The following is a 27,070-nucleotide window of genomic DNA, read 5'->3' on the forward strand; positions in this document are numbered from 1 at the left end:
ATTAATTCAAATTGCATGTTTTCTTGGAAAAATAATAAAAAATTACATGGAATTTCCTCTTTTATCTTTGTTGCTGTTGCATGTGACAAAACAGAAATTCCAAAATAGATATTTCCTGTCATAGGGGATAAAGAAAACAAATCTCTCCCTCATTCTCTGCTTAAGAATTTCCCCCAATATGTACACACACATTCCATATGTTATGGGAGACATGTGCCATGCCAGCCGCCTCCATTCGCACATTTCTTTCCATTTCCCAGATGGCCTTTGTAAGCAGCAGGAAAGAGTGTCAAAACAGTTTTTAAATAAACAAGAAATATTTCATTCTTTATCATTTTTTGGTCCAGTTTCTTAAAAATTCCCCAAATATTTGTCTGGCCACTAATTTTTTTTCTTTTCCAAAAGTTTTTCATTCACAAATTTCTTTAAATACTTTTCCACAGCAGTTGTGTTTCTGGCATATTCCTCAAATGTCTTCCTCAGGCCCAGTGGGTAGTCCCAACATGGCATCTGGCACGTGTGTGTTTGCTTCTTCTGCCTTATGTTATGTCACGAACATTTAGTCTTGCAGAAGCTTCTGCTGTTTTTGACTTCATGTTCGTGATGAAGAAATCCATGGGGAATCCATCCATCCATAATTACAAGTCTTCTTACATATGTGGTTTTACATGCTTTTACATATGTGGTTTTATTTTACATTCAGATGATTGTTATTAGATTTTTATGACTTTTTGAAATTTGTTGTAAAGGGTCACTGGGTTTAAATTGTGTAACTGAAATCAATACAATATTTTGTTTTCAAATAAATTAATTTGTTTTATTTTAAATGGTTTAAGGTCATCCTCAGGGACAGAGAACATAATTAGTCAATAGAGGACAGATTTATTAAAGATTTATTTTGAGATTAGCACCTTTGGGATTTGAGAATTTTAATAGAAGAAAAGACTCTTCAAGTAAAAGGAAAATATTCCAAATAATGACCCATTAAGAAGATCTAATTTTGGGATGCAAAAGAGTTATAAAAATATTTTTAAATCCCCAAAAAATGTAAAAAATCAACTACTTAAAAAATTAATTGAAACATCCACGATTTTGGATCAAATTTTATTTTAAAAATTCTGCCCCAAAATGCCACATAAAATTCTTTAAAAAAATTCCCAAAAAATTCTTTAAACAAATCCACGAAAAATTTGTTCACAAATACCAAACAAATTCTTAAAAACATCCCAGAATATTCTTTAAAAAATCAACGAAAAATAAAATTATTTAAAAACGGTCGAAAAATTCTTTAAAACAAAAATTCCCGAAAAATTCTTTAAAAAATCCACGAAAATTTGTTAAAAAATTCTCTAAAAAATACTGCAAAAAATTCTTTAAAAAAATACCAGAAATTTCTTTGAAAAAATCTGAAAATTTTTTTTTAAAAATATCCGAAAAATTCTTTTAAAAAATGCCCAAAAAATTCTTTATAAAATCCCCGAAAATTCTTTGCAAAACAATTCCTGAAAAATTCTTTAAAAAAATCCACGGTTTGCGTAGGAAAAATTCTCTAAATATAAAGGATTGTTGTTATAAAAGCTCAACTCGAAAAGAGAATTAATTCAAAAATTCTTAAAAAAATCCACGAAATTCTTTAAAAAATCCACGAAAATTCGTTAAAAAATTCTATAAAAAATACTGCAAAAATTCTTTAAAAAATACCAGAAATTTCTTTGAAAAAATCTCCAAATTTTTTTTTAAAAATATCCGAAAAATTCTTTTAAAAAAATGCCCGAAAAATTCTTTACAAAATCCCCGAAAATTCTTTGCAAAAAAATTCCTGAAAAATTCTTTAAAAAATCCACGGTTTGGGTAAGGAAAAATTCTCTAAATATAAAGGATTGTTGTTATAAAATTCTTCAAAAAATCCACCAATTTAATTTTCTAAAATCTTAAAAATCCAAAATCGTTAGTTTAGAAATTCCAAAAAAAATCCACAATTAGGGTAAGGACAAATTCTTTAAAAAATCCACTATTTTAGTTTTAAAATTCTTTAAAAAATGCCAACTTTATTTTTAAACTTCTTTAAAAAGTCCAAAATTGTTTTTAAAAAACCCCCAAAAAATTCTTTTAAAAAATCCCTAAAAACTCTTTAAAAAAAAGAATCTGAAAAATTATTAAAAAAAACCAGAAGAATTCTTTAAACAAAATACCCGAACATTCTTTAAAAATCCACGAAAAAATTCTTTAATAAATCCTATAACAATTCCTAAAAAAATCTTCTAAAACTCTTTAAAAAATCTCCAATAAATTCTTTAAAAAATCTGCAAAAAATTATTTTAAAAATCCAATAAAATTCTCCGAAAATTTTTTTCAAAGATCCACAATTTTGGTTAATGAAAATTCTTTAAAAGAAGCCAAGAAAAATATTGAAAAATCTTAAAAAATGACATTCTTTTGATTCAAAAATTCTTTAAAAAAACCACGATTTCCTGGCCCAAAAAAAAAATTCTTTAAAAAATCCACGAAAATTCGTTGAATAATTCTCTAAAAAATACCGTAAAAATTTCTTTAGGAAATTCTTTTAAAAATCTCTAAAGATTCTGTAAAAATACCCAAAAAAATCTTTAAAAAAATCCCGAAAAATTCTTTAAAAATCCCAGAAATTTCTTTGCAACAAATTCCCAAAAATTCTTTAAAAAATCCACGATTTGGGTAAGGAAAAATTCTCTAAATATACAGGTCATAAACAGCTCAACTCGAAAAGAGAACTAATTCAAATATCACTATAAAAATGGCCAAAAAATACAGGATTATAGTTATAAAATTCTTTAAAAAATCCACCAGTTTCATTTTCAAAAAGTTTAAAAATCCAAAACTGTTAGCTTAAAAATGCCAAAAATCCACAACGAGGGTAAGGAGAAATTCTTTAAAAAAATCCACTATTTTAGTTTTAAAATTCTTTAAAAAAATAGCAATTTTATTTTCAAACTTCTTTAAAAAATCCAAAATTGTTCTTTCAAAATAAAAAAATCCTTAATTTTTTTTTTAAAAAACCCCGAAAATTTCTTTAAAAAATCCCCGAAAAATTCCTTTTAAATGTATCTGAAGAATTCTTTAAAAACCCGAAGAATTATTTAAAAAATCCCCGAAATTTCTTTAAAAAATCCACGAAAAATTCTTTAAAAAATCCTATAAAAATTATTAAAATTATTATTCTTTAAAAAATCTCCGAAAAATTATTTAAAAAATCCAAGAAAATTCTCCGAAAGATTTTTTTTTCAAAGATCCACAATTTTGGTTAAGGAACATTCTTTAAAAATCCACGGTTTTAAGCTATGAACAATTCTTAAAAAATCACAAAAATCTTAAAAATAGGAGAAAAAATTGCATGGTTCAAAAAATGCTTTAAAAATCGATAATTTAAAGTCAAGAAAAATTATTTAAAGTCATAAAAAATTCTTTAAAATCAACAATTTAACGTCATGAAATTGTTCTTTCAAAATAAAAAAATCCTTAATTTTTTTTTAAAAAAACCCCGAAAATTTCTTTAAAAAATCCCCGAAAAATTCCTTTTAAATGTATCTGAAGAATTCTTTAAAAACCCGAAGAATTATTTAAAAAATCCCCGCAATTTCTTTAAAAAATCCACGAAAAATTCTTTAAAAAATCCTATAAAAATTATTAAAAAATCTTCTAAAACTCTTTAAAAAATCTCCAATAAATTCTTTAAAAAATCTCCGAAAAATTATTAAAAAAATCCAAGAAAATTCTCCGAAAGATTTTTTTTTCAAAGATCCACAATTTTGGTTAAGGAACATTCTTTAAAAATCCACGGTTTTAAGCTATGAACAATTCTTAAAAAATCACAAAAATCTTAAAAATAGGAGAAAAAATTGCATGGTTCAAAAAATGCTTTAAAAATCGATAATTTAAAGTCAAGAAAAATTATTTAAAGTCATAAAAAATTCTTTAAAATCAACAATTTAACGTCATGAAAAATTCTTTAAAAATAGTAGAAAGAAGTTTTTTTAAAAAATCCACGTTTTTGGTTCTAAATTTTTTTAATCCACCATTTTTGGTTCAAACAGATATTTAAAAATTCAACAATTTTTTGGTTGAAAAAAATCTTTAAAAAATTAACGATTTCTTAGTTCAAAAAATTCTTAAAAAACGTTTTGGCGCATCAAAAACTTTTTAAGAAGCCACGATTTTTGGTCTACAAATTTCTTTAAACAAACAACAGAAGTTGATTAAAAAATTCTTTAAAAAAATCTACGATTTCCTGCCCAAAAAACCCCCGATTTTTTGGTTAAAAAATTATTTTAAAAATTTACGATTTCCTGCTTCAAAAATTATTTTAAAAATTTACGATTTCCTGCTTCAAAAAATTATTTTCAAAATTTACGATTTCCTGGTTCAAAAAATTATTTTAAAAATCCACGATTTCTTGGTTCAAAAATTTCTTTAAAAAATCTACGATTTCATTGTTCAAAAATTCTTTAAAATATACAGGATATCCTCGTTAATTTTTTTTTTAAATCTACGTTTTCTAGTTTTTTTTAACAATCCACGAGTTGTGGTTGCAAAAAATCGTTAAAAAATCCACGAGTTGTGACTACAAGAAATCTTTACAAAATCCATGACTTGTGGCTACAAGAAATCTTTAAAAATCCGTGACTTGTCGCTACAAGAAATCTTTAAAAAGTCTACGACTTATGGCTACAAAAATCTTTAAAAAAAATCAAGGGTTTGTGGCTACAAGAAATAATTAAAAATCAGCGACTTGTGGCTACAAAAATCTTAAAAAAATCAACGATTTGTGGCAATAAAAAATCTTTAAAAAAATTCACGAATTGTGGCTACAACATTTTAAAAAAAAGATCCACGACTTGTGGCAACAAAAAATCTTTAAAAATCCACGACTTGTGGCTACAAATATTCTTTAAACGATTTACGCCTTGTTGCTACAAATATTCTTAAAAAAAATCCGACGACTCGTGGCTACAAAAATTCTTTAAAAAACAATTATTTTAAAATCCACGATTTCGATCACAAAAGTTATTAAAAAACACAATTTTGAGGCATAAAAATTATTTTAAAAACCAACATTTTGAGGCATGAAAGACTATTTTAAAAATCCACTACTTTGGGGCAACAAGTATTTAAAAAACCACAAACAAATTCACAATGATTTTTTAAATAATATTTTTTAATAATCATGGACTTTATAAATAATCGGTAATTTTTTAAATAATTTTTTTCAATAATCGTGGATTTTTTTTTTTTCAATAATATTTTTTCAATAACAATGGATTTTTTAAATAATCGTGGATTTTTTAACAAATTTTTCAATATTCGTGGATTTTTAAAGATTTTTTTTAATATTCTCAGATTTTTAAAGAAAATTTGTTCAATATTCGCCGATATTTAAAGAATTTTTTTTCAATATTCGTGGATTTTTAAAGAATTTTTGTTTATTTAAAAAAATCAATATTCGTGGACTTTTAAACGAAATTTTTTCAGTATTCGTGGATTTTTAAAGAATTTTTTTTAATATTCTCGGATTTTTAAAGAAAATTTGTTCAATATTCGCCGATATTTAAAGAATTTTTTTCAATATTCGTGAATTTTTAAAGAATTTTTGTTTATTTAAAAAAATCAATATTCGTGGACTTTTAAACGAAATTTTTTCAGTATTCGTGGATTTCTTACAGATTTTTTTTTAACATTCGTGGATATTTAAAAAACCAATATTCGTGGATTTTTTAAAATAAATTTTCAATTTTTGTGGACTGAAAACATAACTTTTCAAACTCGTGAATTTTTAAAGTAATTTTTATGCCACAAAACGTAGGGTTTTTTTCTATAAAAAAATTCTCAGACTCTAGGTCGTAGACCGTCTTTCTATAGAAAAATTCTCAGACCCCAGGTCGGAGTATTTTTTATAGAAAAAATTCTTAGACCCCAAGTCTAAGGAAACAAATTATTTTGATATTTTTGAAGTATTTGTTTGCTTTTTTAAAATTTTTTCCAATTTATTCAATTTATTTCCGGTTATATAAAAAATTCCGAAAAATTAAATTTATTTTTAAAACATTATTTTTAATTATATATTTTTTCTCTCTAAGGATTTTTTAAAGCTTGTTTTCAATATTCGCGGAAATTAAAAAAAAAATGTATATTCGTGGATTTTTTAAAACAAATTTTCAATATTCGTGAATTTAAAAAAAAAAAAAACTTCTCAAAATCGTGAATCAAAGTAATTATTATGCCGCAAAACGCCGGAGTATTTTTTCTATAAAAAATTCCCAGACCCCAGGTAGGAATCTTTTTCTACAGAAAAAAATTCTCAGACCCCAGGTTGTACACTGTTTTTCTATAGAAAAAAATTCTCAGAACCCAGGTCGGAGTTTTTCTATAGAAAATATTCTCACATCCTAGATCGGAGTTCTTTTCTATAGAAAAAATTCTCAGACCCAGATCGGAATTTTTTCTACAGAAAAAAATTCTCAGACGACAGGTCGATAACCTCCAAAAATTTTTTAACTGCTTCCTGTCGGATTTTTTTCTATAGAAAAAAATTCTCAGACCACAGGTCTGAGGTTTTTTTTCTATAGAAAAAAATTCTCAGACCCCAGGTCGGAGGTTTTTTTTCTATAGAAAAAAATTCTCAGACCCCAGGTCGGAGGTTTTTTTCTATAGAAAAAAATTCTCAGACCCCAGGTCGGAGGTTTTTTCTATAGAAAAAAATTCTCAGACCCCAGGTCGGAGGTATTTTTCTATAGAAAAAAAATTCTCAGACCCCAGGTCGGAGGTTTTTTTCTATAGAAAAAAGTTCTCAAACACCATTGAAAAAAATTCTCAGACCCCAGGTCGGAGGTTTTTTTCTACAGAAAAAAATTCTCAGACTCCAGGTCAAAGGTTTCTTCTATAGAAAAAAATTCTCAGACCCCAGTTCGGAGGTTTTTTTCTATAGAAAAAAATTCTCAGACCCCAGGTCGGAGGTTTTTTTCTATAGAAAAAAATTCTCAGACCCCAGGTCGGAGGTTTTTTTCTATAGAAAAAAATTCTCAGACCCCAGGTCGGAGGTTTTTTTCTATAGAAAAAAATTCTCAGACCCCAGGTCGGAGGTTTTTTCTATAGAAAAAAATTCTCAGACCCCAGGTCGGAGGTATTTTTCTATAGAAAAAAAATTCTCAGACCCCAGGTCGGAGGTTTTTTTTCTATAGAAAAAAGTTCTCAAACACCATTGAAAAAAATTCTCAGACCCCAGGTCGGAGGTTTTTTTCTATAGAAAAAAATTCTCAGACTCCAGGTCAGAGGTTTCTTCTATAGAAAAAAATTCTCAGACCCCAGTTCGGAGGTTTTTTTCTATAGAAAAAAATTCTCAGACCCCAGGTCGGAGGTTTTTTTCTATAGAAAAAATTCTCAGACCCCAGGTCGGAGGTTTTTCTATAGAAAAAAGATGCTCAGACCCCAGGTCGGAGGTTTTTTTCTATAGAAAAAAGATGCTCAGACCCCAGGTCGGAGGTTTTTTTCTATAGGAAAAAAATGCTCAGACCCCAGGTCGGAGGTTTTTTTCTATAGAAAAAAAATTCTCAGACCCCAGGTCGGAGGTTTTTTTCTATAGAAAAAAAATTCTCAGACCCCAGGTCGGAGGTTTTTTTCTATGGAAAAAAATTCTCAGACCCCAGGTCAGAGGTTTTTTCTATAGAAAAAAATTCTCAGACCCCAGGTCGTAGGTTATTTTCTAAAAAAAAAATCTCAGACCCCAGGTCCGAGGTTTTTTTCTATAGAAAAAAATTCTCATATAAAATTTCTCGTAGATCAAAATGTCTTAATAAATTTCCGGTTCTTTAAAATATTCCCAAAAAAATAAAACTATTTTTAAAATTTATTTATTTTTAATTTTACCTTTTCCTTAAGAATGTTGATTAAGAACCATTAGCAGCGAATCTCATAAATAAAATATAAAAATTGATAAATATGTTTGCATATATTTATTTAAATTATGCACAAAATATTCTTTGTGAGCCGCAAAGGAAAAAATCTATGAATAAAGCGACACAGATTTAAGCAGAACCAGAAGAGGAGAATAGTTTTTAACGCCCAAACAAGAAACCGAGAAAACAAACAGCAAGCTTAGCATTCCAAACAAAACAGCTGGGCTAACTAACAACTTCCAAATAAATCACTAATGAATTCCGAACAACAACAAAAGCAACAAACAAAGGTATTTTCAATAATTCTATGTAACAGATGTGTTACCATTTTTTGCTACGGATTCTGGTTCCAAAACAAAAGCAGAAACTTGCTTACATAAGAAAAACAAAATAAATAAATTTAGAAAAAAATATGATTACCTCCAAAATTTCTTAACTGCTTCCTGTTCTTGAGGTTGCAAATCTTTCAATTTATCGTTGAAATTTTGCCAATCGTCTCGTGATTCATTTTCACAAACCACCAAAGTAGACATGGTAACTGTTTTGTTTTTGTTTACTTTTTTACGTAGGTTTGTTTTTTTATTTTGCCACTTTTTTATTAATTAAATTATTTTCTGTTAGATAATTTTTCAATTATATTAAGTTGTTGTAATTTTTTATTTGCGGTTTGATAACATTTTTGTTTTGTTGTTTCCTAAGAAAAAAATAGAAGCGTTGGAAAAAAGAGTTCATAAATATTTTTTTTTTAATCACCAGTCAATCAAATATTGAATCATTGCAAATGGTATTGATTTTCCTTTTAAAACAATAACAAACTTCGCACTTTATTAACGCGCAATCGAAAAATCGAGTAAAAATTCAAGTTGAATTATTTAATCATAAATAAATTTATTTGGCCATTTTTCACATCACTAAACCAACTTAATGATTATTAGGGTATGTTTTATTAATTTTTAATATTTTTTGTTGTGCTTCACATTCGTGTTTTATTCATTCTTCACTTCACATTTGAATAATCATTTATCATTATTATTATCATCCTCGACGGGTTTTGAATTTCTGAACATCTTGAGTGTTGGCTTTAAAATACTAATTGATTGCTTTTTTTAATTTTTAAGACTTTGTCTTATTCAATGCATTTGCTTGATTTGTTTGCTAATTTTTTATTGTATTTTATATGTTTCTAATGTAACCGGTTCTATGATTCAATTCTATTTATTTTAATGATGCTTTCAATCTTTATATAGCTGCTGATCATTATGGAGCTTTAATTCTTGCTGCATAATTTTGCGATTTGTATACTTCATAAATACTATATTGCTAATTGATGGGACAATGGCACCGAACATCAAATTCTTTGAACTAAATTAAAAAAGTATAAACAAACTTAAAACGGTCAACCGACTGCTTCGACCTGTTTGAATTCTCTGCGTCTATCTGCATAATATTTTCTTAGGGACTAATCTAAAACACAGGAATACTTAAAGACTTCTCTGAGCAGACTTAAGATACTCTATAAGAACTGAGGGTTTTCTAAATTGATTTGAAGTCTTTTATTGGCAGACCAGATACCTTCTACAGATTCACAGACATCTCTCAAAGATCGAGATTTACTAAAGAAAAATTTAGAATGTCTTCTCAAAAAATATTTGAACATTTCTCTTGTTAGGGTCTTCTCTAATGACACCTCATAACTCCAATTAGAAAACTAAAGTTCATTTCAAAAAAAAGGCCTGAGGTCTTATCTAAGAATGTTTGACGTATTCAGTTTTTCTCTGCGAAGAATTTTTATATTCCTCAAAACGTTAAAAGCCTAATAGAAAGCTTAAAAATTTTTATAAACAAATTATGTTGTTCAGAAGTCGTTTTTTTTTTGTAGTAAAATTTCTAGTTTACAGAACAAGAGCTCCACATCAGCTTCAGAAAGGGCCTATAGAAGCAACCTTTGTTTTAGAAAGGGTCTATAGAAACACGCTTTCTTTCAGAAAGTTTCTATAGAAACATCCTTTTTTCAGAAAGGGTCTATAGAAGTACACCTTCTTTCAGAAAGTGTATATAGAAGCGCCCTTTGTTTCAGAAAGGGTCTATAGAAACACCCATTCTTTCATAAAGGGTCTATAGAAACACCCATTCTTTCATAAGGGGTATTTAAAAGCACCCATTCTTTCAGAAAGGATCTATAGAAACATCCTTTCTTTCAGAAAGGTTCTGTAGAAGCACCCTTTCTTTCAGAGAGGGGCTATAGAAGCACCCTTTCTTTCAGAGAGTGTTTATAGAAGCACCCTTTCTTTCAGAGAGTGTTTATAGAAGCACCCTTTCTTTCAGAGAGTGTTTATAGAAGCACCCTTTCATTCAGAAAGGATCTATAGAAACATCCTTTCTTTCAGAAAGGTTCTGTAGAAGCACCCTTTCTTCCAGAGAGGGTCTATAGAAGCACCCTCTCTTTCAGAGAGAGTCTATAGAAGCACCCTTTCTTTCATAAAGGGTATTTAAAAGCACCCATTCTTTCAGAAAGGATCTATAGAAACATCCTTTCTTTCAAAAAGGGTCTATAGAAGCACCTCTTCTTTCAGAAAGGGTCTATAGAAGCATCCCTTCTTTCAGAAAGTGTATATAGAAGCACCACTCCTTTCAGAAAGGGTATATAGAAGCACCTATTTTTTCAGAAAGGGTCTATAGAAGCACCTATTCTTTCAGAAAGGGTCCATAGAAGCACCTATTCTTTCAGAAAGGGTCCATAGAAGCACCTATTCATTCAGAAAGGGTCTATAGAAGCACCTATTCTTTCAGAAAGGGTCCATAGAAGCACCTATTCATTCAGAAAGGGTCTATAGAAGTACCCTTTCATTCAGAAGAGGTCTATAGAAGAACCATTTCATTCAGAAGGGGTCTATAGAAGTACCCTTTCATTCAGGAGGGGTCTATAGAAGTACCCTTTTTTCAAAAAGGGTCAATAGAAGCACCCTTTAATTCAGAAAGCGCCTATGGAAGCACCCTTTCATTCAGAAGAATATATAGGAGCACCCTTTCTTTCAGAAGGGGTCTATAGAGGTACCCTTTCCTTCAGAAAGGGTCTATGGAAGCACCCTTTCATTCAGAAGAATCTATAGGACCCACTAAATCTATGACGTATGGAGAGCAAAAATTTAAACAAAAAACCAACCAAAACCAAAACTAATTCGATTGATGACAACAATGCAATGCCTAAGGACAATTCTTCAGATTCAAAATCTAATACCAAGTCTGGGGCAACCCAGCCAACGGTTGACGGGACGGTAGTGTCGGGAGGGGACGGACCTAAAGTACCCACTCTGGGAGCTGTCACTGACAGTCCTTCAGAAAGGGTCTATAGAAGCACCCTTTCATTCAGAAGAATCTATAGGACCACCCTTTCTTTCAGAAGGGGTCTATAGAAGTACCCTTTTCTTTCATAAAGGGTCTTTAAAAGCATCCTTTCATTCAGAAAGGGTCTATAGAAGCACCCTTTCATTCAGAAAGGGTCTATAGAAGCACCCTTTCATTCAGAAGAATCTATAGGAGCACCCTTTCATTCAGAAAAATCTATAGGAGCACCCTTTCTTTCAGAAGGTTTCTATAGAAGTACCCTTTCCTTCATAATAGGTCTTTAAAAGCACCCTTTCTTTCACAAAGGGTCTATAGGAGCACCCTTTCATTCAGAAGAATATATAGGAGCATCCTTTCATTCAGAAGAATCTATAGGAGCATCCTTTCATTCAGAAGAATCTATAGGAGCACCCTTTCATTCAGAAGAATCTATAGGAGCACCCTTTCTTTCAGAAGGTTTCTATAGAAGTACCCTTTCCTTCATAAAGGGTCTTTAAAAGCACCCTTTCTTTCACAAAGGGTCTATAGGAGCACCCTTTCTTTCAGAAGGGGTCTATAGGAGCACCCTTTCTTTCAGAAGGGGTCTATAGAAGTAACCTTTCTTTCAGAAAGGGTCTACAGAAGCACCCTTTCTTTCAGAAAGGGTCTACAGAAGCACCCTTTCTTTCAGAATGGGTCTATAGAAGTACCCTTTCTTTCAGAAGAATCTATAGGAGCGCCCTTTCTTTCAGAAGGGGTCTATAGAAGTACCCTTGCCTTCACAAAGGGTCTTTAAAAGCACCCTTGCTTTCAGAAAGGGTCCATAGAAGCACCCTTTCTTTCATAAAGGCTCCATTGAAACACCCTTTCTTTCATAAAGGATCCATAGAAGCACCCCTTCTTTCAGAAAGGGCCTATGGAAGCAACTCTTCTTTCAGAAAGGGTCTATATATACAACTCTTCTTTCAGAAAGGGTCTATAGAAGCACCCTTTCAATCAGAAGGGGTCTATAGAAGCACCCTTTCTTTCAGAAAGGGTCCATAGAAGCAGCCTTGCTTTCATAAAGGGTCCATAGAAGCACCCTTTCTTTCATAAAAGGTCCATAGAAGCACCCCTTCTTTCAGAAAGGGCTTATGGAAGCAACTCTTCTTTCAGAAAAGGTCTATATAATCAACTCTTCTTTCAGAAAGGGTCTATAGAAGCACCCTTTCAATCAGAAAGGGTCTATAGAAGCACTCTTTCAATCAGAAAGGGTCTATAGAAGCACCCTTTCAATCAGAAAGGGTCTATAGAAGCACCCTTTGTTTCAGAAAGGGTCTATAGAAGCACCCTTTCAATCAGAAAGGGTCTATAGAAGCACCCTTTGTTTCAGAAAGGGTCTATAGAAGCACCCTTTGTTTCAGAAAGGGTCTATAGAAGCACGCTTTCAATGAGAAATGGTCTATAGAAGCACCCTTTCAATCAGAAAGGGTCTATAGAAGCACCCTTTGTTTCAGAAAGGGTCTATAGAAGCACCCTTTCAATCAGAAAGGGTCTATAGATGCACCCTTTGTTTCAGAAAGGATCTGTAGAAGCACCCTTTGTTTCAAAAAGGATCTGTAGAAGCACCCTTTGTTTCAAAAAGGGTCTATAGAAGCACCCTCTGTTTCAGAAAGGATCTGTAGAAGCACTCTTTGTTTCAAAAAGGGTCTATAGAAGCACCCTTTGTTTCAAAAAGGGTCTATAGAAGCACCCTTTGTTTCAGAAGGGGTCTATAGAAGCACTCTTTCTTTCAGAAAGGGTCTAGGATCTTTCTGAAAAGGCCTACAGAAGCACCCTCCTTTCAGAAAGTGTCATTGAAGCAGGTTTGAAGTTTCTAAAGGAGGACTTCTATTCTTCTATGGGAAGTTGTTACGTCGTTCTAGTCTTTCATAGGAAGGCTTCAAGTCATAGAAAACTAATTCAAGTTTTCTATGAGCAGAGTTCAAGTTTTATATGAGAAGACCCCAAGTCTTCTATGAGAAGATCTCTTCTATGGGAAAACCTTAAGTCTTCTATGAGAAGACTTCAAGTCTTCCATGGAATGACCTCAAGTCTTCTACGGGAAGACTTCAGGTCTTCAATGTCTTCTAAAGCAAGAGTTCTATTCATAGTTAGAAAGATTTAAGTCTTCAATGGGATAACTTCAAGTCGCCTTTGGGAAAACTTGAAGTCTTCTCTAGGAAAACTTTATGTCCTCGGTAGGAGGAAGTCATCGGTCATCGGTAGGAAGATTTACGTCTCCTATGGAAACATTTCAAGTCTTCTACGGAAGACTTTCTGTGAGACCCATTTAGATTTTCCTTAGGCAGAGGACCTCTTGAGGTCTTCTATAAACAGAAGACCACTTGAAGTCTTCTTTAAGTATTCAACAGGCCTCTTGAGGTCCTTTATAAACAGAAGATTTATTGAGGGTTCATCTAAAGGTCTTTTGTAGACAGAGGACCGCCTCAGGTCTGCTATAGAGTGCGTTGAGTTTTTCTATAAACAGGCTACCGATTCTGGTCTTCTATGGACAGGAGTCCTCGTGAGGTCTCCTTCTGTGGTTTTCAGTAGAGAGAAAAGCTTTTGAGCTTTTCTTCAGGTCTTCTACATACAGAATCCTCATGAGGCCTCCTTCTGAGGTCTTTTATTGACCGAAGATCTCTTGGGGTTTTCTATAGACAGACACCAACAGAACACCGATTATAGTCTTTTATAGACAGATGTCCTCTTGAGGTTTGCTTCTGCGATCTTCTATAGACAGAAGACCTCTTGAGGTCTTCGAACTGGAGACTTTCATTGATTGATTGATAAGTATTCCCATTAAAGACTTTAAGTTATCCCACAAAATCTTTCCCATTCAAGTCTTCATTTGAAGACTTCATGCTTCTTTTTTCTACGAGACGACTTCAAGTATTCTATGAGAATAATTCAAATCTTCTGAGGTTTACTGTAGGGAGCTTCAAGTATTTTTACAGGCAGAAGACCCTATTGCGGTCTGTTCCTGAGGTCTTCTGTAGAGAGAAGATCTTCCTGGGGTAATTTATAGATAGACGACCTCTCGAGGGCTCTTTCTAATATATTCTATAGAAAAAAGAACCCATGACTTTTTCTATAAACAGAAGACTGCTTCATATCTTCTAAGGACAAAAATTATCTTGAGGTTTTCTTTAGGCAAAATATGTACCTTTTAAATGCTTCTATAGACAAACAGTCTCTTGAGGACTTCTGATCGAAGTTGACTGAAAGTCTTCCCTTAGAAAATTTGAAGTATTTCCATAGAAGTCTTTTCATAAAAGTCCTGAAGTCTTTACAAACAGGACTTGTAGTTTTTTCATAGAAGACTTGACGTCTTCCCAAAGCAGACTTGAAGGTTTTTTCATAACCGTCGTGAGGACGAAAGACCTTTTGAGGTCTCCTTCTGATGACTGAAAGTCTCTCAAAGTCTTCTGTAGATAAAAGACTTCTCGAGGTCTTCAATAGACAAAAGACCTCTTGATGTCTTCTGTACACAAAACAATTCTTGAGGCCTTCCTTAGAACAAAGACCTCTTCTGTAGAAAAAACATCTTGAGGCCTTCTATACAAAAAGAACTCACGAGGTCTTCTGTAGAAAAAAAAGAATTCTCGAGGTCTTCAAAAGACGTCTTGAGGCCTTCTACAGACAAAAGACGCCTTGACTCTTCTATAGGCAAAATACCTTTTGCAGTCTTCCCATCTTTCCATAGAAGAACTTTTTTTAGGGGAAAACTTCCAAGCCTCTTATGAGATGTGTTAAATTCTCCTATGGGAAGTCCTTATGATTTCTATAAGTGTGTACCACCGAGGTGCAATTTTATGCACACCCGCCTTGCACGCTGGATGCCCGGGTTCGATTCCCACTCCAAGCAACATAAAATTTCCAACGGTAGCTAATACCACTCACTGTAATGTCGGCGGCATTTCCTGAGTATTTCAGCCATGTAAAACTTCTCAACTAGCGGTGTCTTAAGACAAGCTGTTCGGACTTGGCGATAAACAGTAGGTCCCATAATATGAGAGATGTCTACCTTGTTCCTTCGGTGATGTTGTGGGAACATATGTTAAATTTTCTTACGGAAAGAATTTCCTTTTCATATAGAAAAAATGGACTGAAAGTTTTTCAGCATTCTATTAGGATGAACACAATGGACGACAAAGTCTGTGAGTGAAGTAGCTGTCTACTACGACAGCTAAGCTTCATTTAGACTTTGTTCATAGAAAATGGTCTAAGGCCTTACTAACGCCCTACAATCAAAGACACGGCACTCTTTAATAAAATCCTGTTGTAATATACACACCGTTAAAACCCCATTTTTAAGGACTTCATCGACACTCTGGTCCTCTAAAACCATTCCGTTTTGCCACACACAGATATAAGACCAATAGGCGACTTTTAAGAGAGATTCTCTGAAAGATTTTTTGGTCCGTCAGCCTCTTATTATCACTCACACACACATTTAGCACTTCAAGAGATCAGCTGCTGTTTTCTATGGGAAAAGTTATTTATTTAAAAGAAATTAGATATAATTTCAATCGCATCCGTTATCGAAGAAACGTTTGCTATTGGACCCTTTATGGGACTCCATGCCTCTTGTTAGAGATTCTTACAGTTTACATTCTCTCACAGAATTGCTTTATTTATCTAAATCATTTATGTTTCCTATTAGAACTGCACCTGAGGAAATAAAACTTTAATACACATGTTTTAAATTAGAGTTGAATTAAAGTTAATTTTTAATTTATTTAGATTGTCAAATGGCCAACATTCTATTTTTTTTTTGGAATCTTTATAGACACGGATTATTATTTTTTATATCACATGATTATTTTTTTGCAAATTATATATCACTAAATCTCTTATTCCTATTTCTAATAAAAACGCACTTCTTGATTTTAACAACAAATTCTATTTTTCGAATATAATTTCCCGCAATTTTTTGTTTCGTTTTTGTATTTTGGTTATTGCATCAATTTTTTGAATGCGACCACGTTACGAAAAGGCAAGCAGCACTTCATCTCGTTTTTTAGACGCGCAACCGTACTCCAAATACGTTCGAAGACAACTAAACTTGGCCAGACAACGGCAATGGCTACGGCAGAAATAAAAAAATTAAAGAAACAGCAACAACAACAGCACGATGGTGGCTGAGCGTACAGCGGAACTACATACGACGACCACGATCATTGATGGCGCGGTGGAGACATAGCCAGCCAGCCCCAAGCAAACACACACTCTCGCTTACTCACGGCGGATGGATGGATCGCTGCATGGATGGGAGGGATAGATGGTTGGATGTTGCTCCAAAACAAACAAAACTTCGGGTTGCACTTTAATGGTGGTCAGAAGAAAAAAATAAACAAGCAAAAAGACTCGAAGAATAAAAAAACAAACAAACAAAAGCATACAGAATCTGAAGAGCGAGAGTGAACAGAAGAAGGTTAAGGAGAGTCGAAAGATGGAGGTTAAGATTTTGTGTTTATTTTGAAGTTCATTTTTGTTACTTTTAATTTGATTATTTGTTGCTTTTTTTGGAGGAAAAGACAAGGGGATACTTTGCAGCAGATGAAGATCATTGCCTTTACAGAAACGAAAAACTACAACAATTGCACACACATCTTTAGAATGAGGAAATCACCTATCTTTGAGCTCTTCCCATAACTGCAAGGTCACTACAAATATTGAGATCATTTACCAATTAAAAAATCTTCAAATAAAAACTTTTTTTAATTCTTAATTTTTATAATTTTCTGTTAAATAAAACACTCTCCGCACAAAACCAAAAAAAAATCTCCAATCAAAAAATTCGAATCAAAACACACTCACTTTTAATCCGATATCACGTAACCTACATTCGTTCTCTCTCTGTGTGTCCACTCGTGTCTCGTACCACGCACTGAGAAATAAAATATGACCGATAACGAGCTATCTACTAGCCCAGTAACGCCATCAAATCAAAATCGATTCGTAGTAGGAAGGAAGGTATCCATCTATACCTTGTCATTCGTCAAGTTGTTCAGAACTGTGTCATAATGCAATTTTGAATGGTTTGTCGTTACAAAACACCTCAACAGTTGTTTATTATTAATGGCAAAGGGTGGTTGCTACAGACATGATAGAATTTGAAGACCATGAAGTCTTCTCATAGAAGACCATGGGATCATCTTATAGAAGAAGTCTCGTAAAATACTTCGAAGTCTTCTCATGGAAGAAAATGAGGACATCTCATGGAAGACCATGGGCCTTTTCCTAAAAAACCTGGAGATTTTTTTATAAAATACTATAGGATCTGGTCTTGGAAGACCACGAAGTTTTCATATAGAAACCATTGAGTCTTTTTATAAAAAACTTGCAAGTTTTTTATACAAAACCTTGAGTTCTTCTCTTAGAAGACTATGATACCCTCCAAAAGAGGACACTGATGAAAACATGTTGCAATCTCCTAATAGAAAAAACTTATAAACTTCTCATGGAAGAACAAGGGGTCTTCTTATAGAAGACCTGATGTCTTCTCATAGAAAAACTTGGAGTCTTCTCAAAGATGACGATGAGGGCTTATTATAGACCTCTTGAGGTCTTTTCTAGACAACAGAAAACCTCTTGAAATGTTTTATAGAACACAGAAAACATCTTGGGCGTTCTTCTCATAGAAGACCTTGAGGTATTCTTATAGAAGACCCTGTGGTCTTCCATAGACACCAAAAGCCTTTTTACGATCTTCTATAGACAAAAGAAGGCTTTTGACCTCTTGAGTAAACAAAACAAGACCTCTTGACGTCTTCTAGAGACAAGAGAAGATATTTTGAGGTCTTCTATACATCAAATAAGTCTCCCACCGACAAAATAAGATCTCTTTGGGGTTTCTTTAGACAACAGAAGACGTCTTGTGGTCTTCTAGAGACAACAGAAGACTTCTTAAGGTTTTCTACAGACAACACACCTTTTGAGGATGTATTCTGCTTCTATGCTCTTGAGGACATCTCAGACAACAGAATACCTCTTGGAGGAGGTCTTTTATAGTCAAAATTAGACTTCTTGAGTTGTTCTTAAACAGGATTCAGGATTTAGATAACAGAAGGCCTCTAGACAACATAAAACTTTTTAAGGTCTTCTATGGAGATCAGAAAACTTCGTAATGCCTTCTAAAGAGCAGACTTACTAAAATCTTCTATAGACAACAGCAGACCCCTACCGACAACAGAAGATCTCTTAAGGTCTTCTACCAACACCAGAAGACCTCTTGAGGTTTTCTATAAACAACAGAATAACTCCTGAGGGTTCAATGGCCACAGAAGTCTTCTTAAGGTCTTCCGTGGACAACGGAAGATCTCTTTGTGTATTCTTCTATAGACAACAGAAGACCTCTTGAGGTCTTCTATAAACAACAGAAGACCTCTTGAGGTCTTCTATAGACAACGGAAGACCTCTTGAGGTTTTCTATAAACAACAGAATACCTCCTGAGGGTTCAATGGCCAAAGAAGTCTTCTTAGGGTCTTCGATGGACAACAATAGACCTTTAATATCCTCTGGAGACAACTGAAGACCTCTTAAGGTCTTCCATGGATAACAAAAGGTCTCTTGAGGTATTCTATAGGCAACAGAAGACCTCTTGAGGTCTCCTATAGACAACAGAAGACCTCTTGAGCTCTTCTATAGACAACGGAAGACCATTTGAGGTCTCCTATAGACAACAGAAGACCATTTGAGGTCTCCTATAGACAACAGAAGACCTCTTGAGGTCTCCTATAGACAGCAGAAGGCCTATTGAGGTCTTCTATAGACAACAGAAGACCTCTTGAGGTCTTCTATAGACACCAGAAGACCTCTTGAGGTCTTCTATAGACAACAGAAGACCTCTTGAGGTCTTCTATAGACAGCAGAAGACCTCTTGACGTCTTCTATAGACAACAGAAGACCTCTTGAGGTCTTCCATAGACAACAGAAGACCTCTTGAGGTCTTCTATAGACAACAGAAGACCTCTTGAGGTCTTCCATAGACAACAGAAGACCTTTTGAGGTCTTCTACAGACAACAGAAGACCTCATGAGGTCTTCTATAGACAACAGAAGACCTCTTGAGGTCTTCTATCGACAACAGAAGATCTCTAGAGGTCTCCTATAGACAAAGGAAGACCTCGTGAGGTCTTCTATAGACAACAGAAGACCCCTTGAGGTCTCCTATAGACAACAGAAGACCTCTTGAGCTCTTCTATAGACAACAGAAGTCTTCTTGAGGTCTCTTATAGACAACAAAAGACCTCTTGAGGTCTTCTATAGACAACAGAAGACCTCTTGAGGGGCCCTATAGACAACAGAAGACCTCTTGAGGTCTTCTAAAGACAACATAAGACCTCTTGAGGTCTCCTATAAACAACAGAAGACCTCTTGAGGTCTTCTTTAGACAACAGAAGACTCTTGAGGTCTCCTATAGACAACAGAAGACCTCTTGAGGTCTCCTATAGACAACAGAAGACCTCTTGAGGTCTCCTATAGACAACAGAAGACCTCTTGAGGTCTTCTATAGACAACAGAAGACCTCTTGAGGTCTCCTAAAGACAACAGAAGACCTCTTGAAGTCTTCTATAGACAACAGAAGACCTCTTGACGTCTTCTATAGACAACAGAAGACCTCTTGAGGTCTTCCATAGACAACAGAAGACCTCTTGAGGTCTTCTATAGACAACAGAAGACCTCTTGAGGTCTTCCATAGACAACAGAAGACCTCTTGAGGTCTTCTACAGACAACAGAAGACCTCATGAGGTCTTCTATAGACAACAGAAGACCTCTTGAGGTCTTCTATAGACAACAGAAGACCTCTTGAGGTATTCTATACACAACAGAAGACCCTTGAGTTCTCCTATAGACAACAGAAGACCTCTTGAAGTCTTCTATAGGCAACAGAAGACCTCTTGAGGTCTTCTATAGGCAACAGAAGACTTCTTGAGGTCTCCTATAGGCAACAGAAGACCTTTAATGTCCTCTAACAAAAGGATAACAAAAGGTCTCTTGATGTATTCTATGGACAACAGGATACCTCTTGACGTCTTCTATAGACAACAGAAGACCTCTTGAGGTCTTCTATAGACAACAGAAGACTTCTTGAGGTCTCCTATAGACAACAGAAGACCTCTTGAGGTCTTCTATAGGCAACAGAAGACCCCTTGAGGTCTCCTATAGACAGCAGAAGACCTCTTGAGGTCTTCTATAGACAACAGAAGACTTCTTGAGGTCTCCTATAGACAACAGAAGACTTCTTGAAGTCTTCTATAGACAACAGAAGACCTCTTGAGGTCTCCTATAGACAACAGAAGACCTCTTATGGTCTCCTAGAGACAACAGAAGACCTCTTGAAGTCTTCTATAGACAACAGAAGACCTCTTGTGGTCTTCTATAGACAACAGAAGACCTCTTGTGGTCTTCTATAGACAACAGAAATCTTGAGGTGTTCTATAGACAACAGAAAACCCCTCGAGGTGTTCTATAGACAACTGAAGATCTCGGAAGGTCTTCTATAGACAACAGAAGACCTCTTGAGGTTTCCTATAGACAACAGAAGACTCTTTAGGGCGTTCTCTAGACAACAAAATACTTCTTAGGAAGTTCTTGAGATAACAAAAGGCCTCTTGATGTGTTTTCTAGACAACAGAACCACTTGAGGTTTTCTGTAGACAGCTGAAAACCACCTGAGATCTTCTATTGACAACAAAAGAACTCTTGAGGTCTTCTATAGGCAGAAAAAAATCTATTGATGCCTTCTCTAGACAACAGAAAACCACTTGAGGTGTTCTATAGACAAGAAAAGTAAGCTTGCGGTCTTCTATAGACAACAGAAGATTTCTTGAGATCTTCTACAGAATACAGAATACCCCTTGAGATCTTCCATAGACAACAGAAGATCTCTTAAGGTCTTCCATGGACAACAGAAGACCTCGTGAGATCTTCTATGGGAAACAGAATTCCTCATTATGTCTTCTATGGGAAATAGAGGACCTCTTGAGGTATTCCATGGACAACAGAATACCTTTTGAGGTATTCTATGGACAACAGAAGAGCTCTTAAGAACTTCGAAGGACAGCAGCAGACATCTTGAGGTTTTTGTGGGCAACAGAGGACCACCTGGGGCCTTTTATGGTCAACCGAAGACCTCTTGTGGTCTTCTCTGGATAACAGAAGATCTCCTAAGATATTTTATGGCCAACAGAAGACCTCTGGAGGTCTTCTATGGGCAGCAAAAGATCTCTTGTTGTCTTAAGGTCTTCTAAAACAACGGAAGATCGCATAAAATTGTCTATAGACAACAGAAGATCCGTGAAGTCTTCTATAGACAACAGACATGTATAAGTTTTCTATAGAAGAGAGAAGATCTCGTGTGGTCTTTTTGGGACAACAGAAGACCTTTTGGGGTTTCTGTGGACCACGGAGAACTGCATGAGATTTTTTATAGACAACTTGAGGTCTTCTATAGACAGAAGACTTCTTTAGATCTTCTACAGAAAAGAGAATTCTTCTTGTGGTATTTTACAGATAGCAATAAACCTCTTGAAAAAAAAAAACTGAAGACCCCTTTGGCTGATGACAACATAAGGCTTCTTCAGTTTTTTTTAGACAGCAGAAAGTCTCTTGAGGTCAGCAGAGGACGTTTTTAATTCTTTTATAGACAAAAGATTACCTTTTAACGTTATCTACATATAGCAGAAGACCTCTTGAGATGTTGTTTAATGAATAGGAGACCACTCTTTGATGTGAGCCGCTTCAAGAATTTAGCGCCAAGTTTTTTGTGTGTTTTTTTCTCGTTAAAGCCTGATGAACTGATGAACTCCACTCATCTTGACAACTTCATTTCGGTTTTGAATAAACGAGAACTGCAAAAGATGAACCGTTACCTCTTGCCTTCAATTCCTCCATTGACATTTTGAAGTATTCAGATCTCGAAAGAAAACAAATTTCCAATAAATTTATTGACAACAAAATTATTTGACACTCTTAACCCAGATTATTGTAGGCATCATATTTAGCGTTCAATGGGCCGCTAAATTAAATTGTTTCTGAAGCTTTTGTTTTTCTAACAATCAGACATAGTGAGGTGATGTTGTTGTTGCTGCCTACTTTGGATTATTGTTGTTCAGCTGTCAGTTTTTTGAGCAGCCACTACATAAAAGTTATGCGTGCAATGTGCGCCGGGCTGGTTGGCTGTCCCCCTCCTCCTTGAAATGTAAACAAATGTTGCATAGAGTACAGAGGCACATATGAATGGATGGACGGACGTCGATCCCAACGAGTTGTACTAAATTTTGCCTTTGAGAGATAAGATAATAATAATAATCAAAAACAGAGAGAAGGAGGGGAGCAAATAAAACTAAAAAATAAAAATAAAAACAAATAAGTTTTTTAGTTTTTTTATTATTTAATAATGTATTTTGTTTGAGATGGGCGAAGAGAGGTGTCTTCTTTACTTTTAATGAAAATGAAAGTTAAGCAAAAGAAGAAAGAAATATTTAAACGCTTTTAGATTACTGGTATTGGTTCGAGGTCAATCTAAAAGATTAGCAATGCATTCATTCACTTGGAAACATTTGTTATTCATGTTGACATTTTTTGTAGACCAAATAGATTCCGACCCACGTAAATTCCAATCTGATAATACCAATTTCCATATGTGACACACAATTCCTATTCATTTCATTTGTGCCACATTTCAACATTCCTTTAAGGTATTGATTCTAGTTTCAATAACAACAATGATGCCATATTTGTTGACAGTTTCCATTATGTACTTCTAATTATTTCACTTCGAGTGCAACAGGTACACCAAGCCAGCCACTCGACTAGCCATTCCATACCTCCTTACCTGGTGGTATTATTGCATCTCATTACCAATTTTCACACCCAGTCATCTTTTCGAAACTAATTGAATGCACATTTTATGGCTAGACGATCGACGGACGTGTTACCATTTGTTGGTTTGTTTAGTTTCCTGACAAACGTCCATTAAAAACAATTAAACAAATATCGAAAAAGCAAAACAACAACAGCAATAACAATGTAAAAATGTAAATAAACAAGTTTGTTTTCATCATCATTACCGCCGCCATCCTAATCATCTTCCATTTACAACAAAAATGTGTAATTTGAAGGCATTGTAGGTTCATTCTCTGTTTGCCAATGCAATTTTTACAACCAAAGGTAATAAAAACACAAACACTTTGAAGAGTTGAGAGAATGTCGATGTATTGGTTGAGTGGTTGTTTGGATTAGTAACGCATTTTATTATCAATTTTTAACGCCATTAAAAGTGTGGAGCGGCGGCGATAGGTTTGCCTAGGTTGTTATTATGATTCTCCTAAATAAACAAACTTTGTTGTGTTGAGAAAAAGGGTAACAATTTTTGGGATGATAGAAGGTCTGCACGTCTTCAATGGAAAGGGTTCTATGAAAAAACATATTGGTCCTCATAATCTTCTCTGAGAAAACCACCAGGGTTTCTATGAGAAAACCCAGGGGCCTCCCATGAAAACGCCTCAACGTCTTCTATTAGAGGGCCCATGGTCTTCTTGATAAGACTCACTATGAGAAGGTCTAATTGCATTCAATGAGAGACTTCATGGTCTTCCATGTGAAGACCCCAAGGTTTTTAGTGAGAACACCCCAAGTTCTTTTTTGAGAAGATGGTCTTCTATGCGAAGACCTCATTGCTCTCTATGAGAAGACCTCAATATCTTCTCTTATAAGACTTCAGGTTCTTTCCTAGAAGATCGTAATGTCTTCTAAGAAGAGACATGGTCTTCTACACACAGAGAAGAGATATTGTTGGAACAATCATATTCTAAGAACAAAATAGTGTATTTTAAAAATCTGAAAATATATATTGTTGTTTCAACCATATATTTTTCATTAGGGAACATGATGACACAAAATATATTGTTGCGCCAACAATACATATTTTAAGAATTTTAAAATACACTATTTTGTTCTTAGAATATGATTGTTCCAACAATATTTTTCTCTGCGTGCATAAAAAAACATGATCAGCACTGAGAAGGATTTATGGTATTTTATGAGAAGACCATGAGGTCGTTTCTGAGATGCCCTCATGACTTTGAAGAGAGGATCTCATTGTTTCTACACACAGAGAAGAGATATTGTTGAAACAATCATATTCTAAGAGCAAAATAGTGTATTTTAAAAATCTGAAAATATATATTGTTGTTTCAACCATATATTTTTTATTAGCAAGCATGATGACACAAAATATATTGTTGCGCCAATAATACATATTTTAAGAATTTTAAAATACACTATTTTGCTCTTAGAATATGATTGTTCCAACAATATTTTTTCTCTGCGTGTATGAGAAGACATCTGATGTCGAAAGAACACCTCAGGAGGTCTTCTGCTGTATATAAAGAGATCAAGGGGTTTTATGTAAGACCCCAAGAGGGGTTATGTTTTCTATAGAAACTCTGTTGTTTCGTTGTCTATAGAAAACCTCCAGAGTTCCTATCTTGTCTAAAGAAGACCTCAAGAGGTCTTATCTTGCATATGGATGAGCTGAAGTGGTCTTCTGACGTCTATAAAAGACTTCAAGAAGTCTTCGGTTGTCTATAGAAGACCTCAGGAGGTCTTCGTTTATCTATAGAAGGCCTCAGGAGGTCTTCTGTTGTCTATAGAAGGCCTCAGGAGGTCTTCTGTTGTCTTTAGAAGATCTTAAGAGGTCTTTTGTAGGCCTATTCTGTAACTTTTAACAACAATAAAACAAATGAAATTGTTGTAAAATAAACTATGAGTAAAGTTATTAAAAAATTACAGAGTAGACCCACTGTTGTCTGTAGAACCCCTCAAGAGGTCTTCTGACGTCTATAAAAAAACTCATGAAGTTTTCTGCTTTGTATAGAAGACCTAAGAAGTTATCGGTTGTCTATAGAAGACCTCAGGAGATCTTCTGTTGTCTATAGAAGATCTCAAGGTGTCTTCTTGGGGTCTTCAATAGACAACAGGTCTTCTGTTGTCCATAAAAGGCCTCAAGAAGTTTTCTGGTGTCTATGAAAAACCCCAGGAGGTCTTCTTTTGTCCTTACAACACTCATGAGGTCTTCCGTTGTCCATAGAAGGCCTTAACATTATTTTTATCCATAGAAAAATTAAAGTGGTTGTATGTTATCCATAGAGGACCTCGGTAGAACTTCTGTTGTCCATAAAAGACCCCAAGAGAAATTATGTTGTCCATAGAGGGTCTGAATATGTCTGCTGTTGTCCCTACAAGCCCCAAAAGGTCTTCTTGTTCCTAGAAGACCTTCTGTTGTACATAGAAGACCTCTGGCGGTCGTCTGTGGACGATAGAAGACCTGAAGACGTCTTCTGTTGTCTATATAAGACCTCAAGAGATCTTTAGGCGACCACGAGTGGTCTTATGATTTCGACAGAGGTCTTCTGTTGTCCATATAAGACCTCAAGAGGTCTTTCGTTTTCCATTAGGCATTTGTTGTAAATAAAAAAACAACAAGAGATTTTCCGTTGTCGATTAAAAAAAACCCCCCAAGAGGTATTCTATTGTCCATAGAAAATCTCGAGAGGTCTTTCGTTGTGCAATCGGCCTCAATTGGCCTTTTTTATCCATGGAAAAACTCAGGAGGTATTATGTTGTATATAGAAGATAAGAAAAGCTATTCTGCAATTTATAGAAGAACAGCAGAGGTCTTCTGATGTCCATACAAACCTCAAGATGCCTTTTGTTGTCCATAGAAGAGACTAAGAGGTCTTCTGTTGTTCATGGAAGACTTACTTACTTACTTAGTTGGCCCATTACAGAACATTTGTTCCATAGACCGAACTAAGAAAAGATCTCCATTCCTCTCTGTTTTTCGCTTGACTTTTTGGAATACCGCGCCTTTCCATTTCTTCATCCACTTGTTTGCTCCATCGAAGCTTAGGCCTGCCGATTCTGCGTGCACCGCCATGGGGCATGTATTCATACGCCTTTTTAGCGGGTTCATCATCGCTCATTCTCATGATATGGCTTAGCCAACGAAATCGTTGCATCTCGATACGTTTAACTATATTCATGTCTTTGTATAGCTGATATAGCTCGTGGTTCATACGACGTCGATATTCACCGTCAACGCAAATCGGCCCGTAGATCTTTCGAAGAATTTTCCTCTCAAACACACCAAGCACTGCCTTATCTGCTTGCGCAAGTACCCATGCTTCGGAGCCATACATTAGCACGGGTAGTATCAGCGTTTTGTATAGTGTTATTTTTGTTTGACGAGATGTGGCTTTGTTTTTAAATTGCTTACTTAGACCATAGTAGCATCTGTTGGCCAATACAATTCTTCTTCTTATTTCACAACTGATGTTGTTTGTTGTGTTTATGGCAGTGCCGAGGTAGACGAAGTCTTTAACTACCTCAAAATTGTAGGTACCAACTTCCACAGTTGGTCCGAGCTCTATGGACGCTTTGCGCGTCGACACCATCAATTTGGTCTTTTCGCCGTTTACCGCCAGACCCACTTTCGCAGATTCTGCTTCGACCTTCCTAAAGGTATCAGTTACTTCCTTTACTGATCGTCCCATGATGTCTATGTCATCAGCATAGGCAAGTAACATGTGGCTATTGGTGTAAATTGTGCCATTTCTTTTGACATTTGCATCTCGTATTACCTTTTCCAGCAAAATGTTGAATAGGTCACACGAAAGGCTGTCTCCTTGTCTGAAACCTCTTATGGTACAAAATTCTTCGGAGAGGTTCTTTCCAATTTTAACTGAGGACCTAGTATCAGTTAAGGTCATCTTACAAAGCCGGATGA

General features: G+C 34.5%; 1 protein-coding gene across 5 annotated transcripts in view; it reads right to left on the reverse strand.

Moving 5' to 3' along the window:
* The window catches only part of Kank (KN motif and ankyrin repeat domain-containing protein 2 kank), a 190,253-nt gene that overhangs the window by 113,138 nt on the left and 50,045 nt on the right, over nt 1-27,070 (reverse strand). The window contains exons 1-2 of one of the 5 annotated variants that reach the window (XM_073957536.1): nt 16,154-16,339; nt 8,346-8,619 (exon numbers count right to left, since the gene is read on the reverse strand). The exons of the other annotated variants lie outside the window; for them this stretch is intronic. Coding sequence (XP_073813637.1) covers nt 8,346-8,458 — 113 coding nt within the window. The 5' untranslated portion in view covers nt 8,459-8,619; nt 16,154-16,339. Of the gene's footprint in view, nt 1-8,345; nt 8,620-16,153; nt 16,340-27,070 lie in introns of those variants that run through there. 5 annotated transcript variants of the gene reach the window in all.

This window comes from Musca autumnalis, unplaced genomic scaffold, assembly GCF_047663935.1.
Source record: "Musca autumnalis isolate F117 unplaced genomic scaffold, ASM4766393v1 scaffold_5, whole genome shotgun sequence".
Lineage (NCBI taxonomy): Eukaryota > Metazoa > Arthropoda > Insecta > Diptera > Muscidae > Musca > Musca autumnalis.